The sequence below is a fragment of the Apodemus sylvaticus genome, chromosome 14 (genome assembly GCF_947179515.1).
Source record: "Apodemus sylvaticus chromosome 14, mApoSyl1.1, whole genome shotgun sequence".
In the NCBI taxonomy this organism is placed as follows: domain Eukaryota; kingdom Metazoa; phylum Chordata; class Mammalia; order Rodentia; family Muridae; genus Apodemus; species Apodemus sylvaticus.
Window position 1 is genome coordinate 90,738,081 of NC_067485.1, and position 16,657 is coordinate 90,754,737.

At 46.2% G+C, this 16,657-nt stretch overlaps 1 protein-coding gene across 1 annotated transcript in view; it reads left to right on the forward strand.

Annotated features, from left to right (window-relative positions):
• Positions 1 to 3,884: 3,884 nt before the first annotated feature.
• Nid1 (nidogen 1) overlaps positions 3,885 to 16,657 on the forward strand; it is a 68,842-nt gene continuing 56,069 nt past the window's right edge. Inside the window, exon 1 of the mRNA XM_052156849.1 lies at positions 3,885 to 4,234. Coding sequence (XP_052012809.1) covers positions 4,010 to 4,234 — 225 coding nt within the window. The 5' untranslated portion in view covers positions 3,885 to 4,009. The remainder of the gene's footprint in view (positions 4,235 to 16,657) is intronic.

Genomic DNA, 16,657 nt, shown 5'->3' on the forward strand with positions numbered 1-16,657 from the left:
TGTGTGTGTGTGAAGTTTTACATGTGTATAGTACATGTGCACTTGCAGCACACCAATGTGGAGGCCTGAGATTAATATTGGGAATTATCTTTAATTATTCTTTCATTTCATTCATTGCGGCAAGGTCTTTTAATAAAATCCAGAATTCATGGATTTGACAAGTCTTACTAGATAGACTGGGGAAGCTCTGTTTTCATCTTCAGAGGTTAGAATTCCAGGTAGGTCACCACACCTGTCTGACATCTATGTGGGTTCTGGGGATGACCGTAGCTCTCCACATTCATACTTGCAGAGCTTACACTTTAACCTGACAGACACCTCTTGAACGCCTGGTTTCATTTATTGAGACTGGTTTTCATGTAGTCTCAGCTGGCTTCAGACCTTTCTGTGCAATCAAGGATGACCTTGAACTTTGTCCTGTCTTTACTCCCAAGTGTCCTATCTTTACTCCCTTGTAATTACACTGAGATTACAGGTGTGTGCCATCATATGTGACTTACTGAAGTCTTAAAAAGTTAACCCTTTTCATGGGCACACAGTGCCCTAGGGTTAGGACATAGATCCTTTCTCCAAAGAAAGAAAAAAAAATCACATGAAACAACTTGAAAAAAAATCCCATTGTCATGAACTGTCTCATTTGGCCCAGGCTGGCTTCGAGTACACTGAGCAGCTGAGGGTGACCTTGAATTCCTGTTTCTCCTGTCTCCACCTCCCAAATGCTAGAATTACAGGCGTATACCACTACACCTGACTCTACATCCATTTGAAAAATGCTCAGAACACAGTTTATGTTGCAGATTAGGAGAAATATCTGGAAGTGTAAGTCCTAAAGGAACAGGGGACACAGCCTGCAGTGTCCTTGAGGGATACTCAGCAGTAGAATCATGTCTCCCAGCTACACAGCAACGAGAAGTGAATGCAGAGTTATAAATAGTGACAGCCAGTTTACAGTCCGAGCCGATGAAGTACGAACCATAAACACACAGAGTGTGGCTGCTAGCTGTGAACACTGGAGCAGAGGCACCTACGTGTGGAGACTGAGTGATCTATGCAGGCTGCAGAACCCTTGGGTGCTGTGCAAAGGCAAGGCGGTGCATCAGTTTTGGGGTTGAACAACGCAAGGCTTGCTTAGGTCCTTGCCCTCTCACTAGCTGTGTGAGACCCTATGAAGCTCCCCAGATTCACTACATGGCTCCTGGCTGTGCGGCTGTGGTTTCACTAGGCTCCGGGGAGCACCAAGTGGAAGCCAGCCCCTCCTCCAAGCAGCATCTCACCTCACTCTTTGTGTATTTGTTGGGCCATCATCTTGCCCTTCTCCCGCCAGGATATTGCCATTTTCTCACAAAAGGGGTTGTGTATTCATGGCTATGGTATCTGACTCACCGATGCCTTCTCAGGAGAGGCTGAGCTAATCAACATCACTAAAACAACAAGTTCAGATAATAACCAGGCTTGCGTTAACTGGATTATGTGCTTTGTCTAATTTCAGGGATCACCTTATCTAACCCTCATAACAATTCCTCAATTGTCCCTGTGAATATCTCAATCAAATGATAGGGAGACAGAAACTGTATGCTTTTGCTACGCTTGTGCAGCTAGTAAGGGTGGGGGGTGTGGGAGGGTGGAGGAGGAGGAGGCAGGCTCTGCTCCTACAGTCACCAAGAAAAATTCCACCGGCCAATAGGAGTTTCAGCGGCTGTCTGAGTACCAAAAAGGGAGAGAATCTGTGAGAGGATAAGCACATTCCAGGCACTGACCACAGCTTTGGGACAGCCCCGATGGGTAATGAGCTTGGGATGGGGGTTGAAGGAAAAAGGAAGGCTGCAGGTAGGAAAAGGCAGGTTCCTGGCCTCTGCTGGGTCTCAGTGCTGTCGGAGTCCATGAGTCCTCTGGGCAGGGAACCCAAGCCTCAGTGAACACAAAGTTCTCAGTGACCAAAGCAAGGCAAGCTAAGGCCTAGGGTCTTAGACATCAGCCAGGCAATGCGCAGACGGCATGGGGTTGTCGCGGGGCTCTGAAGGACACTTGGGCATATGGAAGGGACCAGAGCTACACAGTGGATCTGACAGCAGACTTGAGTAGGGGGGATAATGTAGCAATATTAACAGATGCAACTTAGTATAGAGGTTTCAAGTCCACACAGTGGTGGAGGGGCTTGCTGTGTGTAAAGCCCTGGGTCTGAGTCTTTGCACTGCAGATAAACTGATAACTAGCTGGGTGTAGTGAATCATACTTGTAATTCCAGCATTCTGAAGTCTGAGGCTAGTAGGCTGCCATGAACTAAGGCTACCCTGGACTATGTAATGAGACACTGTCTCAAAACAAAACAAGGGTCTGGCCAGAGTGTTTGCCTAGCGTGATGAAGGGCTAGGTTTCATTCCATGCCCTGTGTGTGTGTGTGTGTGTGTGTGTACACATGCACATGCATGCGTTCGTGTATATCCAGAACTGGAGAGATAGCTCAGCTGGGTAAAGTGTTGACCATGCCAGCAGAAGAACCTGTTATTGAGAACCGAAGAGGAAATACTGACCACAGAACACTTGGTGCCTAGCAAGCTCTTGGTACCTGTTATTGCTGAGTGTAAACGAAAGGGCATCCCCCATGCATCAATAACTTTATGCTCAGGCCGGAGCTGTGTTCCATCTGCCTCGTTCTTTGTGGTTTTGCTGGCCCAAGGCTCACGTTCTCCATTGGTCTCATCACACATCATTTTCTGTGTACTGGGAGAACTAATGGAGGTCCCAGGCCTTTACTCTCGGCTGATGAGAGGAAGCAGGGGCATCCTACTGACCCCTGAGTCAAGGGTCGGATATTCCACACCCCCAGCATCCTACTGACCCCTGAGTCAAGGGTCGGATATTCCACACCCCCAGCATCCTCTTCCATTGCTTGTAAAGCCAGCACTAGTTTTCCAGCCTTCCAGTGGAATTCAACTTCAACGTCATTTCTTCTCAGTTTCATTCCTTCTTTCTTTCATGGCAATGTCTATTGATTTCCTCTCTATCTCAACTTCTTCCCATTTCACCGGTCACCCCCAGTCCCCAACAAGGCTGTTCCAGGGGTTTCTCTCTATATTTTCACTTAAGGTGCCAAATTAATGATCAACAGCTGACTGGACATATCCCTTAAAAGTTATCTTTACGGAGGACTGTCCAGGACTCTCAGGCTTTAGAGGATCTCAGATTCTTAGGTTTGTTATTCAACATTACTTGGACCATCTCTCCCAAATTTTTTGCGAGGAGGGATGATCAGTTCCTGGGGAACCCACCCTGCTCCTGCCTTCCAGTTCCCAGGACCACCTTTCTCTAGCCTCTGATGAAACTGCATTGCTTCCAGAAAACCTGTCATCATTCCCAGCATGCCACACAGAAGCTTTCTCTGGCCAATTACTCCAGTCCCAAACAAATCCGATTTTGAATTGTACCCTACACTTGTGACTTTGTCTGGCAGGTATGGGCTCCTGTTTCCTCTGGAATTCTATAACGTAAGAAACCCAGACTCAGGAACTAGAAAAATGCTCAATTAATGATTGGATCAGTAAAGACACATACATTTGTCAGGCCTTTTGCTCAATTCCAGCACCCGCTCAATCTCCTTTCTAGGGTGGGCTCTGTCCCTGGACCAGAGTGTTTGCTTCCTGGTTGCCCGCTCTCCGCTCTCCAGGAACTCGCCTAACTGCAGAATTCTGTAGCAAAGCTCTTTCTTTCTGGATAGGAGCCCACCTTAGGGCTGGATCCGGAATGCAGGGAACCAACGCCCACTGTTGCCCGCGCTGGGGTGGGGGGGAACCTTGGTGTCGCCCCTCTTCCCCTTGCTCACTGCCATTGGTAGACGGGGCGGATGGGCGGGAACTCCCCCATAGCCCCTGGGTTCTCCTCCCCATTTCCAGGGGTGGGGACGACGGGAGGCGGGAGGTGAAGAGAGACTGCGAGGGGCGTAGGGTTACATCTCCGCCTCCTCCGCCTGAGCTGCTAAACAGCCGAGATTGCGGGACCACAGTTGGGAAATATGCTGGACGTGAGCGGCTGTAGATGGGCCATGTGGATATGGGCGCTGCTGCAGCTCCTACTGCTGGCGGGGCCCGGAGGCTGCCTGAGCCGCCAGGAGCTCTTCCCCTTCGGCCCTGGGCAGGGGGACCTAGAGCTGGAGGCCGGGGACGACGTGGTGTCCCCTTCCCTGGAACTGATCGGAGAAATGAGCTTCTATGATCGTTCAGACATCACATCGGTCTATGTGAGTTGCAGCCGGGTGGGGAGGAAGGCAGGGTATGCTGGGGGCGCCAGTCCAGAGAGACAGATGTGGAACTTGGGCGTTGCCCTCGGGACCCGAGTGTTAGCTGTCCCTGTGCGGGTTCTCCGTTGGGTCTGTTAATCTAGAGGATTGCATTGCCTGTCTTACCACCCTAGTAGCACTCGAAGTCTAGGGTGGCATCTGCCTCCGGGATCCACTCATCTCCGCGTGCGCCCTGCCAGGACTTGGGCACCTCGGGTAGAGTTTTCTTTTCGATTCTGTGTGCTTCTCTCCTTCCCACTGGAACCCTGCAGTGCAGTGGCCAAAGTTGGCCTGTGTCCTGCGAGTGTGCCTAGGGACTCTGCCGATGGTGAGCTGGAAAGGACAGAGAACCCTCCTGCTCTGCCCCAGATTTTAGTGGACAGTCCCTCCATCTGTGTGCATGGGTTCTGGCTACATCTTGGCAGAGTTTCTGCTCTCTTAGTTGGGCTGGTTTCAGAGTACAGAGGTCAGGACTGGGAACGCAGGGCGCCCCAGTGATCCAATTTCCTGTGGCTGAGCGTGTCACTCAGGGGCCCCAGATGAGGAGCCGGACTTCATGACCTTTTAGCTCCCTTGAACCTCTCCAGGGCTGGCAGGGCCTGGACACGTTGTCAGCCTGGTCAAGCCCTTTCGTGCTGCTCCAGCACACCATGTGGATTTGATATAAAGCCTGTGTGCATTCCACAAGTGTGTGTGTGGGGGGAGGGGGGCCAGGGCTACACAGACAGCATCTGGGGCCTGTCCTGCGGGGCGTGGCTATTTTCTCAGCCTGGCCTGGGCAGATAGCCTGGGGCAATACCCACGTGCAGGTTGTCAGCTTTGCCTAGAAAGAATGGGTCACACCCACAAAGAACTCTCACCCTTTGCTGGCTGGTTGCCCTGGCCCCACCGTGGGAAGCCCGGAGAAGCCTATAGACTTTAGCATACTTTGAAATACACATGATGAGATCCTCCACCTTACCAAAGAAAGCAACGCGATGCAACACACATCAGAATATTAAAGCACATGCAGCAATGTATGCAGTATTGGGGTTTCTCCCTCCTAACCCCCCCCAAGCTTGCACCAATGTATGTAGTATTGCGGTTTCTCCCTCCTAACCCCCCCCCCCCAGCTCCCATCCCTCCCCCAGTTAGGGATGTGTTAGGGAGGAGTTAGGAATCAAAACCAGGACTTCCTGCATGAAAGATAAGAACTCTACACTTTTAAACCACACTAAGTATAGTGGTAGTCCGAGCAATGGGTTTGGTAACTGTCAAAAAGGGTGGGTCTGAGAAGCGACCCGAGGTGTATCAATAGTGTCTGTCAGATTCCACACAAGGCAAGAAGGTGGGCAGGGGCCATAGTGGTACTTGCCTGAAATTCCACACTTGGGAGGTAAAGGCAGGAAGATCTGGAGTCAGGCCAGCCTGGACTATGGGGTTTGTCTATAAAAGCCAGGAAATAGCCTGAGAGGTGACTCACTGGGTGAAAGGCACTTTATTTGTCAATCCTGACAACCTAAACTCATACCCCTAGCTCTAGATCCCACATAATGGAAGAAGAAAACTAACTCATCCAAGTTGTCCTGTGTCGTGGGTCGACCCCCCCCCATTCCCCTCACTCCTTACCCAATTTTAAAAATTCCCCACACAAGCAAAGCACCAGACCAAACAAGCCAGAGAGAGCTAAGGGTCAAGAGATTTAGCCTGATTTAACTGTGGTACCGGAAGCTACCAAGGAAACCAGATGGAGAATATCCTGTGTCTAGCAGACACCCAAGCCCCGAGCCAACAGTCCGGGCAGGAAGCGGAAGCCTGGAGATGTTGGCTTACAAGGGGAATGAGTCAAATAAATACATAAATGGACTGGAGGTGGTGGCGTAGGCTTGTGATCTCAGCATGCGGAGGAAGAAGGAAGAAGATCATGAGTTTGAGTTTGAGGATACCCTGGGGTACAAGAAACTCTCAATAAGCAAACAGAATTAAGATGATTATTTGGAGTTCTAAAAATGACAGCTATCCTTAATAATTCTCCAAAGAAGCAATTTCCCAAGTATGGCCCAGGGACCTCTGAAGTCAAGGAATTCAGAAGTTTGAGATATTTTACAGATTACTAAGTTTTTTGTTTTCTTCTTTCCTCCCTTATTTCCCCTTATTTATGTATGTGGTGTTTGACTGCGTGTATGTCTGGGCACCACATATGTGTATTGCTAGAGGATTCCAGAAGAAAGTAACAGATTCTCCTGTGGGGCTGGGGATCTCACCTGTGTGTTGGGAATGGAACTTGCGTTAAATGTTCTTTTTTTTTTTTTTAAGATGTATTTATTTACTTATTTATTATATGTAAGTTAACTGTTGCTGCTTTCAGACACACCAGAAGAGGGCATCAGCCCCAGGTTAAATGTTCTTAAGGATCCCCCCCTTTTTTAAATTTATTTATGTGAGTACACTGTATCTGTCTTCAGACACAGCAGAAGAGGGCATCAGATCCCATTACAGATGGTTGTGAGTCACCATGGGGTTGCTGGGATTTGAACTCAGGACCTCTGGAAGAGCAGTCAGCGCTCTTAACCTCTGAGTCATCTCTGCAGCCCAGGTTAAATGTTCATAACTGCTGACCAATCTCTCAAGTCTATTATTTATTTTAGTAAGCATGATGATGATGATGATGCAGTATCTGGGCACATATGTGTGCATGTGTACATACAGGTACATGTGTGGAGCCTAGAGGGCCACCGTAGGAGTGGGGTTTCTTCTGTTGCTTCCAGCTGCAGGGATGGGATTTAGGCAACTCAAGGCTTCAGTCTGTGAGACCAGAGGCTTTATCTGCTGTGCCATCTTGCTAACCCCCACTGAGTTTACAGTTTAGCTGTTCAGGAATGATGGTAGAGGTCACTAGGGGACACATGGTACCCACATGTCTGTTCCCACAGGTCAAATGTACACGCATCTATCTGCCTTCCATAGTGTTGGACATCAGGGTGATTTGCAGACACGTGAAACAAAATCTCATTTCTCTCCAAGTGTAGTTTTGGTTGGGAAATATAATTACTTGCATTAAAATAATGTTTCTGTTAATATGTAACCTGGTCATTATTAAAATGTAAGAATTTAACTTAATCTTTGCTTCCCTTTTCTATATGATTAAATGTTGATTACGGTATTTGGGGAATCTTCAAAAATGTTGTGTCTAAGGGGCTCCTGAAGGCCATATGCCCGAGGGCTGGTCATATATATGAATATCCAGATATTGAGTATAAGGACAGGAAGAAAGCATTGTTGGGAATGTCTTCTGGAAGAGGCGGGTGCATGTTGGATGCTGGTGCCCTCCTGTGGACCTCATCAGAATCCCTCCCTGCTTCATGATGTGTGATTCCCCAGAGAAAAGGTCATCATTAGAGTCCAGCCAATAAAACCAGTTATTCACCAGATCCCATCCAGAGCACTAAAGCACAGGAAATTTCAGAGCCTTGTTGCCATGGCCCATGAACCTTAAACTCCCTGGGTGAGACTTTTTCAGAACTATTGTAAAGTTGTTCAGAGTAATGAAAAAGTAATGAAAACCATTTCCTGCCTTTGATTGGAATGTTGTCTCAATTTGCATGCTTGCTATCATGTTGACTGGCCACCCTCATTGGGTGTGTAAGGCAGTAAAATAATTTCTAGAACAGGATTTTAGGATTACTAAATCATTTGCCTGTGAGTCATAAAGATGGATAAGTAAATTAGATATGATTTAATATTTCAGTCTGTTTTGTCCAAAAAACCTTCCATACAGTTGGAAATTGAATATCTTCAGCAACCAGAAAGTTATGGGCTAAGCTAAAAGCCTTGCAAACATGAGGACTGGGGTTTGATTCCCCAGAACCCACAGGCAAAGGCAGCCTCAGCACTCTGCGGAGGCAGACAGAGGATTCCTGGGTCAGCGGTCGACAGCTCTTCTAGCCTAATTAGCAAACCACAGGTTCAGTGACAGACACTGTCTCAAAAAATAAGGTGGAAAGTGACTGAACAAGAAAACTGATACAGACCTCTGGCTTTCAAATGCACAGGGCCATGTGCCTGTACAGACATGTATATATATGCACACATAGAAACTCATTGTGTACAATATACACATACATGCTCACATGCATGAACACATATGAGCACATACAACCTTCCAGCTGTTCATGGGTAATACTGCTTAACTTACTGTGTCACAGGACCTTCATGGACTGCTGTCTGAAGCCGCACAGGCTGCTGCTCTACCCTCAGGGGCTCTGGCCCAGGAAGGAAGATGGCTGTTTTAGCCTGTCTTAAACCCTGATCACCCAGCTTTAGCCTGGGACCATGACTCCCAGGTGAACAGCATGTGCTTCTCAGTTTCTGCAGGTTTCCCAGTGGTTGAACAATGACTGTGGCTGTATCTCAGAATCCAAGAATATTAATTCCAACAGGGACTGAAATTTAATTGACTAATTATAGTGACCAACTTTTAATTGAAGCCAAATCATTATTCTGATAAAGTAGCAGATTAATGGAATGAAGAAGTTTGAGGAAAATTGTTCCCAGACTAATTTTATTTTGGATTTCCAATACCTTTTCTTTTGCATGGTGATACAAGCCTATTATAATGTCATTACTTCAAGAGGCATCAAGTCAACCTGTGCTACATAATGAGTCCAAAGATAGCCTGGACTAAAGAGTAAGACCCTACTTCAAAAATCTTAAAGACTTGTTGCTATTATTTTTAGTAACCTGATAGTAAATTGCACTTACTTTCTCAGGACATTAATACTATTATTATTTTGAACCAGGGTCTCATGTGGTCCAGACTGGCCTTGAACTCCCAGTGTGTCTACCAAGGATTGAATTCCTGATCCTTTTGCCTATACCTCTTGAGTAGTAGTATTACAGGTATGCACTGCCATATTTACTTTGTGTAGTGCTAGGGTTTGAACGATCTTATGAATGCTAGGCAAACATTCTACTAATTGAGCATATTATCCCAGCCTTACCTGTGGTGTGTGTGTGTGTGTGTGTGTGTACATGCATATGCAATACTCCAATGTTAAGCTCCACTATCCATTCATTCTACAGATATCCTCCTCATCATCATCATCATCAATCATTTTATTTATTGACAGGGCCTCTCTACATATCCCTGGCTGCCTGGAACTCACTATGTAGACCAGGCTGGCTTGGAACTCACAGAGATCCATCTACTTCTGCCTCCTAAGTGCTGGGATCAGAGATGTATACCCAACTTTAATTAACTTGTTAACATGCTAGGTGCAGTGTGAGGCTTGTGATAGAGTGAAAACAAGACCAGTCTTCTATGCCCACAGTGTCTTGTCATGAGAGAGGTGACATTCAATGACCCCACTTCTAATAGGACTATTACCACATGCTGCATCCTCTGAGGCAGAAGTTCGTGGTAGGAAAATTTGGAGTAGGGTCCGGCTAGTGGAGCAGTCTAGAAATGCTCCCCAGCATAGCTGCAACTACAAAATGATGGAGATTGGCTTTGGGAAGTCTATGTATAGACACCATGACAATGACATGGATACCTGGCATGGATCAAGATAGTTGATGCTAGACATGGAGTGGGAGCATAAGTCAACAAAAGATGGCTGACATTGGATGTCTGAGAAATCCCAAAGTAATCAGAGATGTAAACTGTTATATAACTAACTATTCCTGGTAGAATGTCACCTTTGTGCAGGCTTTGTATAAATAAGGCTTTGAGGTCAGGGGGCTGTGTCTTTGCCGTTGTCTTCACCAACCTGTCTGTGTGTCTGTCTGTAGTCCAGTATGTTTAGCTCATTGTGGCTTGTCATGTCTGCACATGCCTGTCTTGTTTGTGGCTTTTGTGTGCCTGGATATCTGCTGGAAAGCACACGCCTAGTGGTTCTTGTGATGGCCTCTTGCTAGGAGAGATTAGAGTATTTGCATTTGCCTGAGGCTAGGGACATCCTCTTCAATGCTCTGACCCCTATAACCCTGCTCTTTCCCCAACACAGAAGACAATATGAACCTAGAACCTATCAATTGGCTAGACTGGTTGAGGAGCTCCAGGAATCCTGTTGTCTCCACCTCCCAGAGCTGGGGTTACTGGTTCAGGCTTTTAGGTAGGTTCTAGTGATCTGAACTCAGGTCCTCTTGACTGCAGACACCTTTCTGCTGAGCCATCTCCCCAGCCTCTAATATTATTTTCTTCAACAAATAAGATTGCACAGGAGTCAAAGAAGCAGAGAGAACCTGTAAAAGTTCAAAGAGACTTATGAGAATGTTAATTCTGGTTGGAGCCTGATTAAACAATCTGGCCACACAAAGACCTCTCTTCCAGACAAACTGTGACTTTCTTTTTCTTGCTGTGTGGAGGGTCAAACACAGGGCCTCACAGTTTAACTGCTCAAAACCCTGGCAGGTAGGATTTCATTTAAAATTAAAAAAGCAGAGCATGGTGGTCCACGCCTGTAATTCCAGCATTCAGGAGGCAGAGGCAGGAAGATCACTGCAAGTTTAAAGCCAGCCTGGGCTACATGATGAGACCTCATCCCAAGGCCAAACATGACAACCACCACCAAAAGACCCCCTCAAGAAAACTTCAAAAGAAAAGAATGAAGACAGGTTGAAGGGATTCTAGCCAGTTTGGGTGTGGCTCACGTGGCTCTGGCAGGCCTTCCCCTTCTCCCCACTTCCCTGTGCCTGGCTAAAAACTGTTAGATTATAGTCCTAAAGCTGGCCAGCAGGGTCTATTCCCTTATTTGGCCATTTCCTCTTCCCGAGGCTGACTACCAAGTCCAGCTATCAAAATATTGAAGACCAGCAATCAAAAGCAGCCTTTGGTTCACCTAATTAACATTTCCAATTAAAATTAAACCCCTCATCCTGACTGGGGGTTTCCCCTTTGCCTTTATAAACTGCTATTTTGTGGGCCACATCTGGGCTACATCTGTGTCCTTCCTATCCAGTACCTAGAGGCAGTCCTTTGTCCTCCGGGACAAATTGCCCTTACCCTTCTCTCTTCCCCTTCTTCCTCTCCTTCTGTCTCCTGCCTTTGTCTTTTATTCCGCTCTCTTTCCCTCTGAGACAAACAAATCTCCTTTATGCTGAGAACATGGTCTTGGGTGTCCTGAGCTGGTACACAGGCAGGACAGGAACAGAAGAAAATAAGAACATGGTATGCTAGGAATGGCAAGAGCTATCGATGGGTGGATATGTGCTGGGGAGGAGGTAAGTTTGTATTTTAGGTCTGTTTGAAAATCCCTAAACAGGTAGTGTTTTACAGAAATGTTTTTGAAAACTATTCTGTCACCCCACCGGAAAGAGGAATCTTAGAGGGCGGACCGGCGGGCGGGTGGGGCAGTGAATCCTGTGGCTAGAGACCAGTTGCCAAGGTCAAGGTAAAGGGTGTGGTGGGGGAAGGTCACCGGCTGAGCCTGACTCTGGATCTGGGCTGGAGTTTCTGGTGGAAACAGAAGGCTTGTTAATACTGTGCACATTGGATATTCTCAGCAGCCCTGGGAGGAGCCTCCGGCAGGAGCTGTGGTCTGCAGTCTGAGAGCAGGAAGCATACATGCCCAAGGGCATGACCACGGTTGTCTCTTTCAGTCCCTAGTCCAGTGTTCTTCATACCACGCTGTCTTGAGTGCCACCTTTCTGTTTCCCTCCTTCCCCTCCTTCCTGTCTCATTGGCTCTTGTTTTGAGCAGACCTCTATGCTACATGAGTTGGGGCCACAGTGAGGCGAAACATGCAGTGTGATCTGCCTCCTGTGATGCTTACAGCTGCCCTTGGATCTTAGTCCCTGGTCCCTGAATGTTGACTTAACTGCCCACAGACAGATTTATTCCTTACTTCTTCCTCCTCTTCTTCCTCCTCCTCCCTCTCCCTCTCCCTCTCCCTCCTCCCCTCCCCCCCCTCTCTCTCAAGTTTTAAACATACAAAGAGGCACAAGGCACTGTGACTCTAATGGACATCACAGCACGACCATGACACGGATATTTGGTGACCCTTTCCACTGTTCTTTCCCAGCCAGGGTGGATTAATTCCATGCTTACTTCATGTCACTGAACTATCCAGAATAAACCGTGATGTACTGGCAGCAAATAGCACCTGTGCACTGCTCTGGTGGGTGGCTCTGGTGGCTCTTGCAATGGGAGCCAGTTGGGCGCATGCTGAGGTGTTGGTGGAGAGAGGTCTCTGTTGAGAGAAGAGCTGATTAGTCTGGCCATGATTGTGCAAACCTTTAATGCTTTAATCACAGCACTGGGGAGGCAGTGGCAGGTGAATCTCTTGAGTCCGTATAGTTCCCAGACAGCCAGAGTTACATGGTGAGACTGTCACAAACAACAAGGACACCAAGCCAGAGAGAGAGAGAGAGAAGCTATGAGCTAGTGGACCATCTACCTGGTAGGTGCCTTCTCACAGACAAGGAGGCAGCATGACACCAGTCTGATCTTCACCTAGTCTCAAGATCTCTTTCCAGTTTTGTAAATGTCAAGAACAGCAGTGATCACCCTTGTCAAAGGTCATTGCTTCCTCCCCTGAACTTTTAATCTTTGTATGTGCACCATGGCGCACATACGGAGGTCAGAGGACAGGGTGGGGTCTTCACTTTCCATGTTGTTCAAGGCAGGGTCTCTTGGTTGTTTACCACTGTGTGCACCAGGCTAGCTGGCCTCTAGCTTCTAGGATATTTTCTGTCTCTGCTTCCCATCTTGACATAGAAACATGGAATTGCATACATGCTGTTATTACGTGGCGTCACATGGGTTTTGGAGACATGAATTCAGGTTTTCAGGCTTGTGTATAAGTTCTTTGCTCGCTGAATCCTATTCCCAGTGACCCTCTCCTTATTCTTGTTGCTGATGAGTTTTTAAAAGATTTATTTTATTCTTAGTTGTGTGTGTGTGTGTGTGCTAGTGAGTGCAGTTACCCTCAGAGGCCAGAAGAGGGAGTTACAGATAGTTATGTGCTCTCTGACATGGGTTCTGAGAACCAAACTCTACATAATCAGTGTGTGCTCTTAACCATTGAACCTTCTCTCCCAGCCCCATGCGCAACAGCAATATGTCATTTGGGGCACAGATCAGAGGAGTGGCTGTCCAGGAAAGGGCCAGAGTCAGCTGATGTTCAACGTGGAGGTTGGTATACTAAGGGAAATCAGGATTTTAAATACGTATATTTTTTAACTTTTGTTTTAATGAGTGATCCCAGCCTTCTAAATGCTGGGATTACATGAGAGCACTACTATACTCAGTTTGAGAAATCAGGAATTCCAGCTTCAAAGTAAAAACAACAACAACAACAAAAGACAAATAAAGAACATCATCAACAAAAAACCCAGCCCAAACCAAATCAATACACCCCTCCAGAGCAATGTAAACTGTTATCCTAATACCATAGTTAACCAAATCAGTAACTCCTTACCACTGAGCCATGCTCAAGCTGCTTAGCTTTCCTGGATATCCAGGAGGTGGTGGCACACATCTTTAATCCCAACACTCAGGAAACAGAGGCAGGCAGATCTCTATGAGTTCAAGGACATCCTGGCTTTTTAGAGCAAGTTCCAGGACAACCAGGGATACACAAAGAAACCCTGTCTTAAAGAAACTAAAAACTAAAACCAAAAAACAAACAAATAAAAAACAAAGAAAAAAAATTATTGACTATTCCCAAAGCTGCCCTTTATAAGCTTTGTTAAGCCAGGGATTCAGAAACGAGTTCACAAGCATTGCTGTGTCTCCCTGTTTGTTCACGATTATTAAGGAATCACTGCCTTTTGTCCTGCAAAATGTTCTAGGCCTGCATGCCACTGTTTCTTTGTCCTGAAGTTTAACTTGTTATTCCATTGTGGCATTTCCTGGAAATGGTTATTGGGATCCTATTCTGAGAACATTCAGGTTAAACTTTTTTAAACTTTTTTATCCTTTAGATTTGGGAGCACTGAGGAGATAGTTCAGGGGTTGAGTGTTTGCCCAGCACACCTGAGGTAAATAAATAAAGTAACAAAATTAATTTGGGAGCTAGCAATACACTCAATGTCTCATTTTTAAAGAGTTTTTCTAACACAGTGAAAAATGATGTTTTGACTAAGTTGTGGCCAGCAAGCTCCAGCAATCCTCCTGCTGTCTCAGGGGTGACCTCTTCAAACATATCACCAGGTTACAGGACCTGCCAGGCCCAGATTTTTATGTGGGTGTTGGGGAACTGAACTAGGGTCACAGCAAATACTGCCCACTGAGCCCTCTTCTGAGCACTTTGTACCTCTTTCGTCCCTTTTTTTATATATCCCTAATAACCTTTAATTTTTCTTTTTTGTTTTTTTTTTGGGGGGGTTTTTGTTTGCTTGTTTGTTTTGTTTTGTTTTGAGACAGAGTTTCTCTGTGTAGTCCTGGCTGTCCTGGAACTCATTCTGTAGACCAGGCTGGCCTTGAACTCAGAAATCTGCCTGCCTCTGCCTCCCAAGTGCTGGGATTAAAGGTGTGTGCCACTGTCCAGCAATTTGTTTTGTTTTTTGAGACATGGTCTCATTCTGAAGTCTGGCCTGGCCTGGGATTTACTATGTAGCCTAGAATGGCTTCAAATTTATGACAATGCTTATGCCCCAGCATCCTAAGTATTTGACCTGGTATAGCTGACTTCTATTTTTTTTAAGTTACAGCTTTATTGAGATAGAATTCATGTGCAGAAAAATTCATATTGCCTCCCCTTTTCTGAGATAAGAGTATAAGGATGCCCCGGCTGGCATTTAATTCACTATGTCACTGCAGCTGGCTTTGAACTCCTGATCTTCCTGCATCTACCTTCTAAGTGCTAGGATTCTGTAATCCCACTACACCTGTCAAAAATCTACCCTGCAAAAATGTATCAGCTAGTAAGGGCTTTTGCCATCAACACCGACAATCTGAATTTGGTCTCTGAAACCACATGATGGGAAGAGAGACCTGACTTCTGAAAATTGTCCTTTGACCTCCACAGGGATCCATGGTACATGAGTGCCCCCTTCAATAAATAAAATGTATGCTAAGGGAGGTGTGGTGACACACTACCTTGATCTGAGCACGCAGAAAGCTGAGGAAGGAGGAAGGGTTTGAAGCCACCCGGGCTATATGAGAAGGCTCTGTCTCAAAATCAAAGCAAAAATAAACATTCAGTGGTTTTCAGTGCGTTCAGAGAATGGCACAACCACTACAGATATCTATTCTAGAATGTTTTTAAGAGCTCGTAGGCAAGTCCTATTTCTAACAGTCACTTCCTGTTTTTCCTCCCGGAATCCTAGCCTATTTTCTCCATGGATGTCCCCTTCTGGACATTTCAGAAAAATGGGTTGTATATCTTTTTGTGGGTGACTTCTAATGGTATAGTACAATGTTTGTGCAATTCATCCATGCTGTAGAATGTACACGGGATTTACTCTTTTGTGTTTGGATAATTTTCTAGTTAATTTTGACACAAATTAGAGTTATTTGGAGAAAGGGATCCTTAGTTGAGGAATTGTCATTAGATTGGCCTATGGGAATGTCTGTGAGGTATTTTCTTGATTAATGATTGATATGGGAGGGCCCACTGTAGGTGGTTCTGAGTTGTATAAGAAAGCAAACTACCGGGTGGTGGTGGCACACGCCTTTATTCCCAGCACTTGGGAGGCAGAGGCAGGCAGATTTCTGAGTTTGAGGCCAGCCTGGTCTACAGAGTGAGTTCCAGGACAGCCAGGGCTATACAGAGAAACCCTGTCTCAAAAAACAAAACAAAAAAAAACAAAAACAAAAAAACAAAAAAACAAAAAAAAAAGAAAGCAAACTGAGCAAGCCATGGGGAGAAAACCAGTAATTAATATTCTTTCATGGGCTCTGCTTTAGTTCCTGCCTCCAGATCTCAGCCTTGAGTTCATGCCCAGATTTTCCTTAGGACCTGACTGTGATCCAGACTGTGATCCCCATCTCAAAGCTAAATAAACTTTTTTTTTTCCCATGGCACTTGGGTCGCGATGTTTATCAGCTAATTAGGACAGCATCCTTATCACCATATTAATTTAATTGTTTACATTGAGACAGGGACTTCTATTCTCGTGGTGGTTGTCCTTGAACTCAGTAGGTATGTAGTGAAGGATAATCTTGAAGCCTTGTTCTTCTGCCTTCAGTCCCCAGGTGATGACATTGCAGGCATGAAGTAGAAATGAAACTGTCTAGGGAACTGGGGAGGCTAAGGGGGGAGGCAGGAGGGTAGCAGGGCTGGGGGCGGGGACAATATGCTCAAAGTTCATCACATACATGCTGGAAATGGCTTTGGGCAGCCTTGCGTGACAAATAATGCAACTGAGCCTTTTCTCATTGGTTGTATTCCCCCCTGGGAGTGGGGCTCCTGGAAAGACAAGAAGTATAAAGCATCAAGTGTGGAGCTCCTGCCCCTCAAG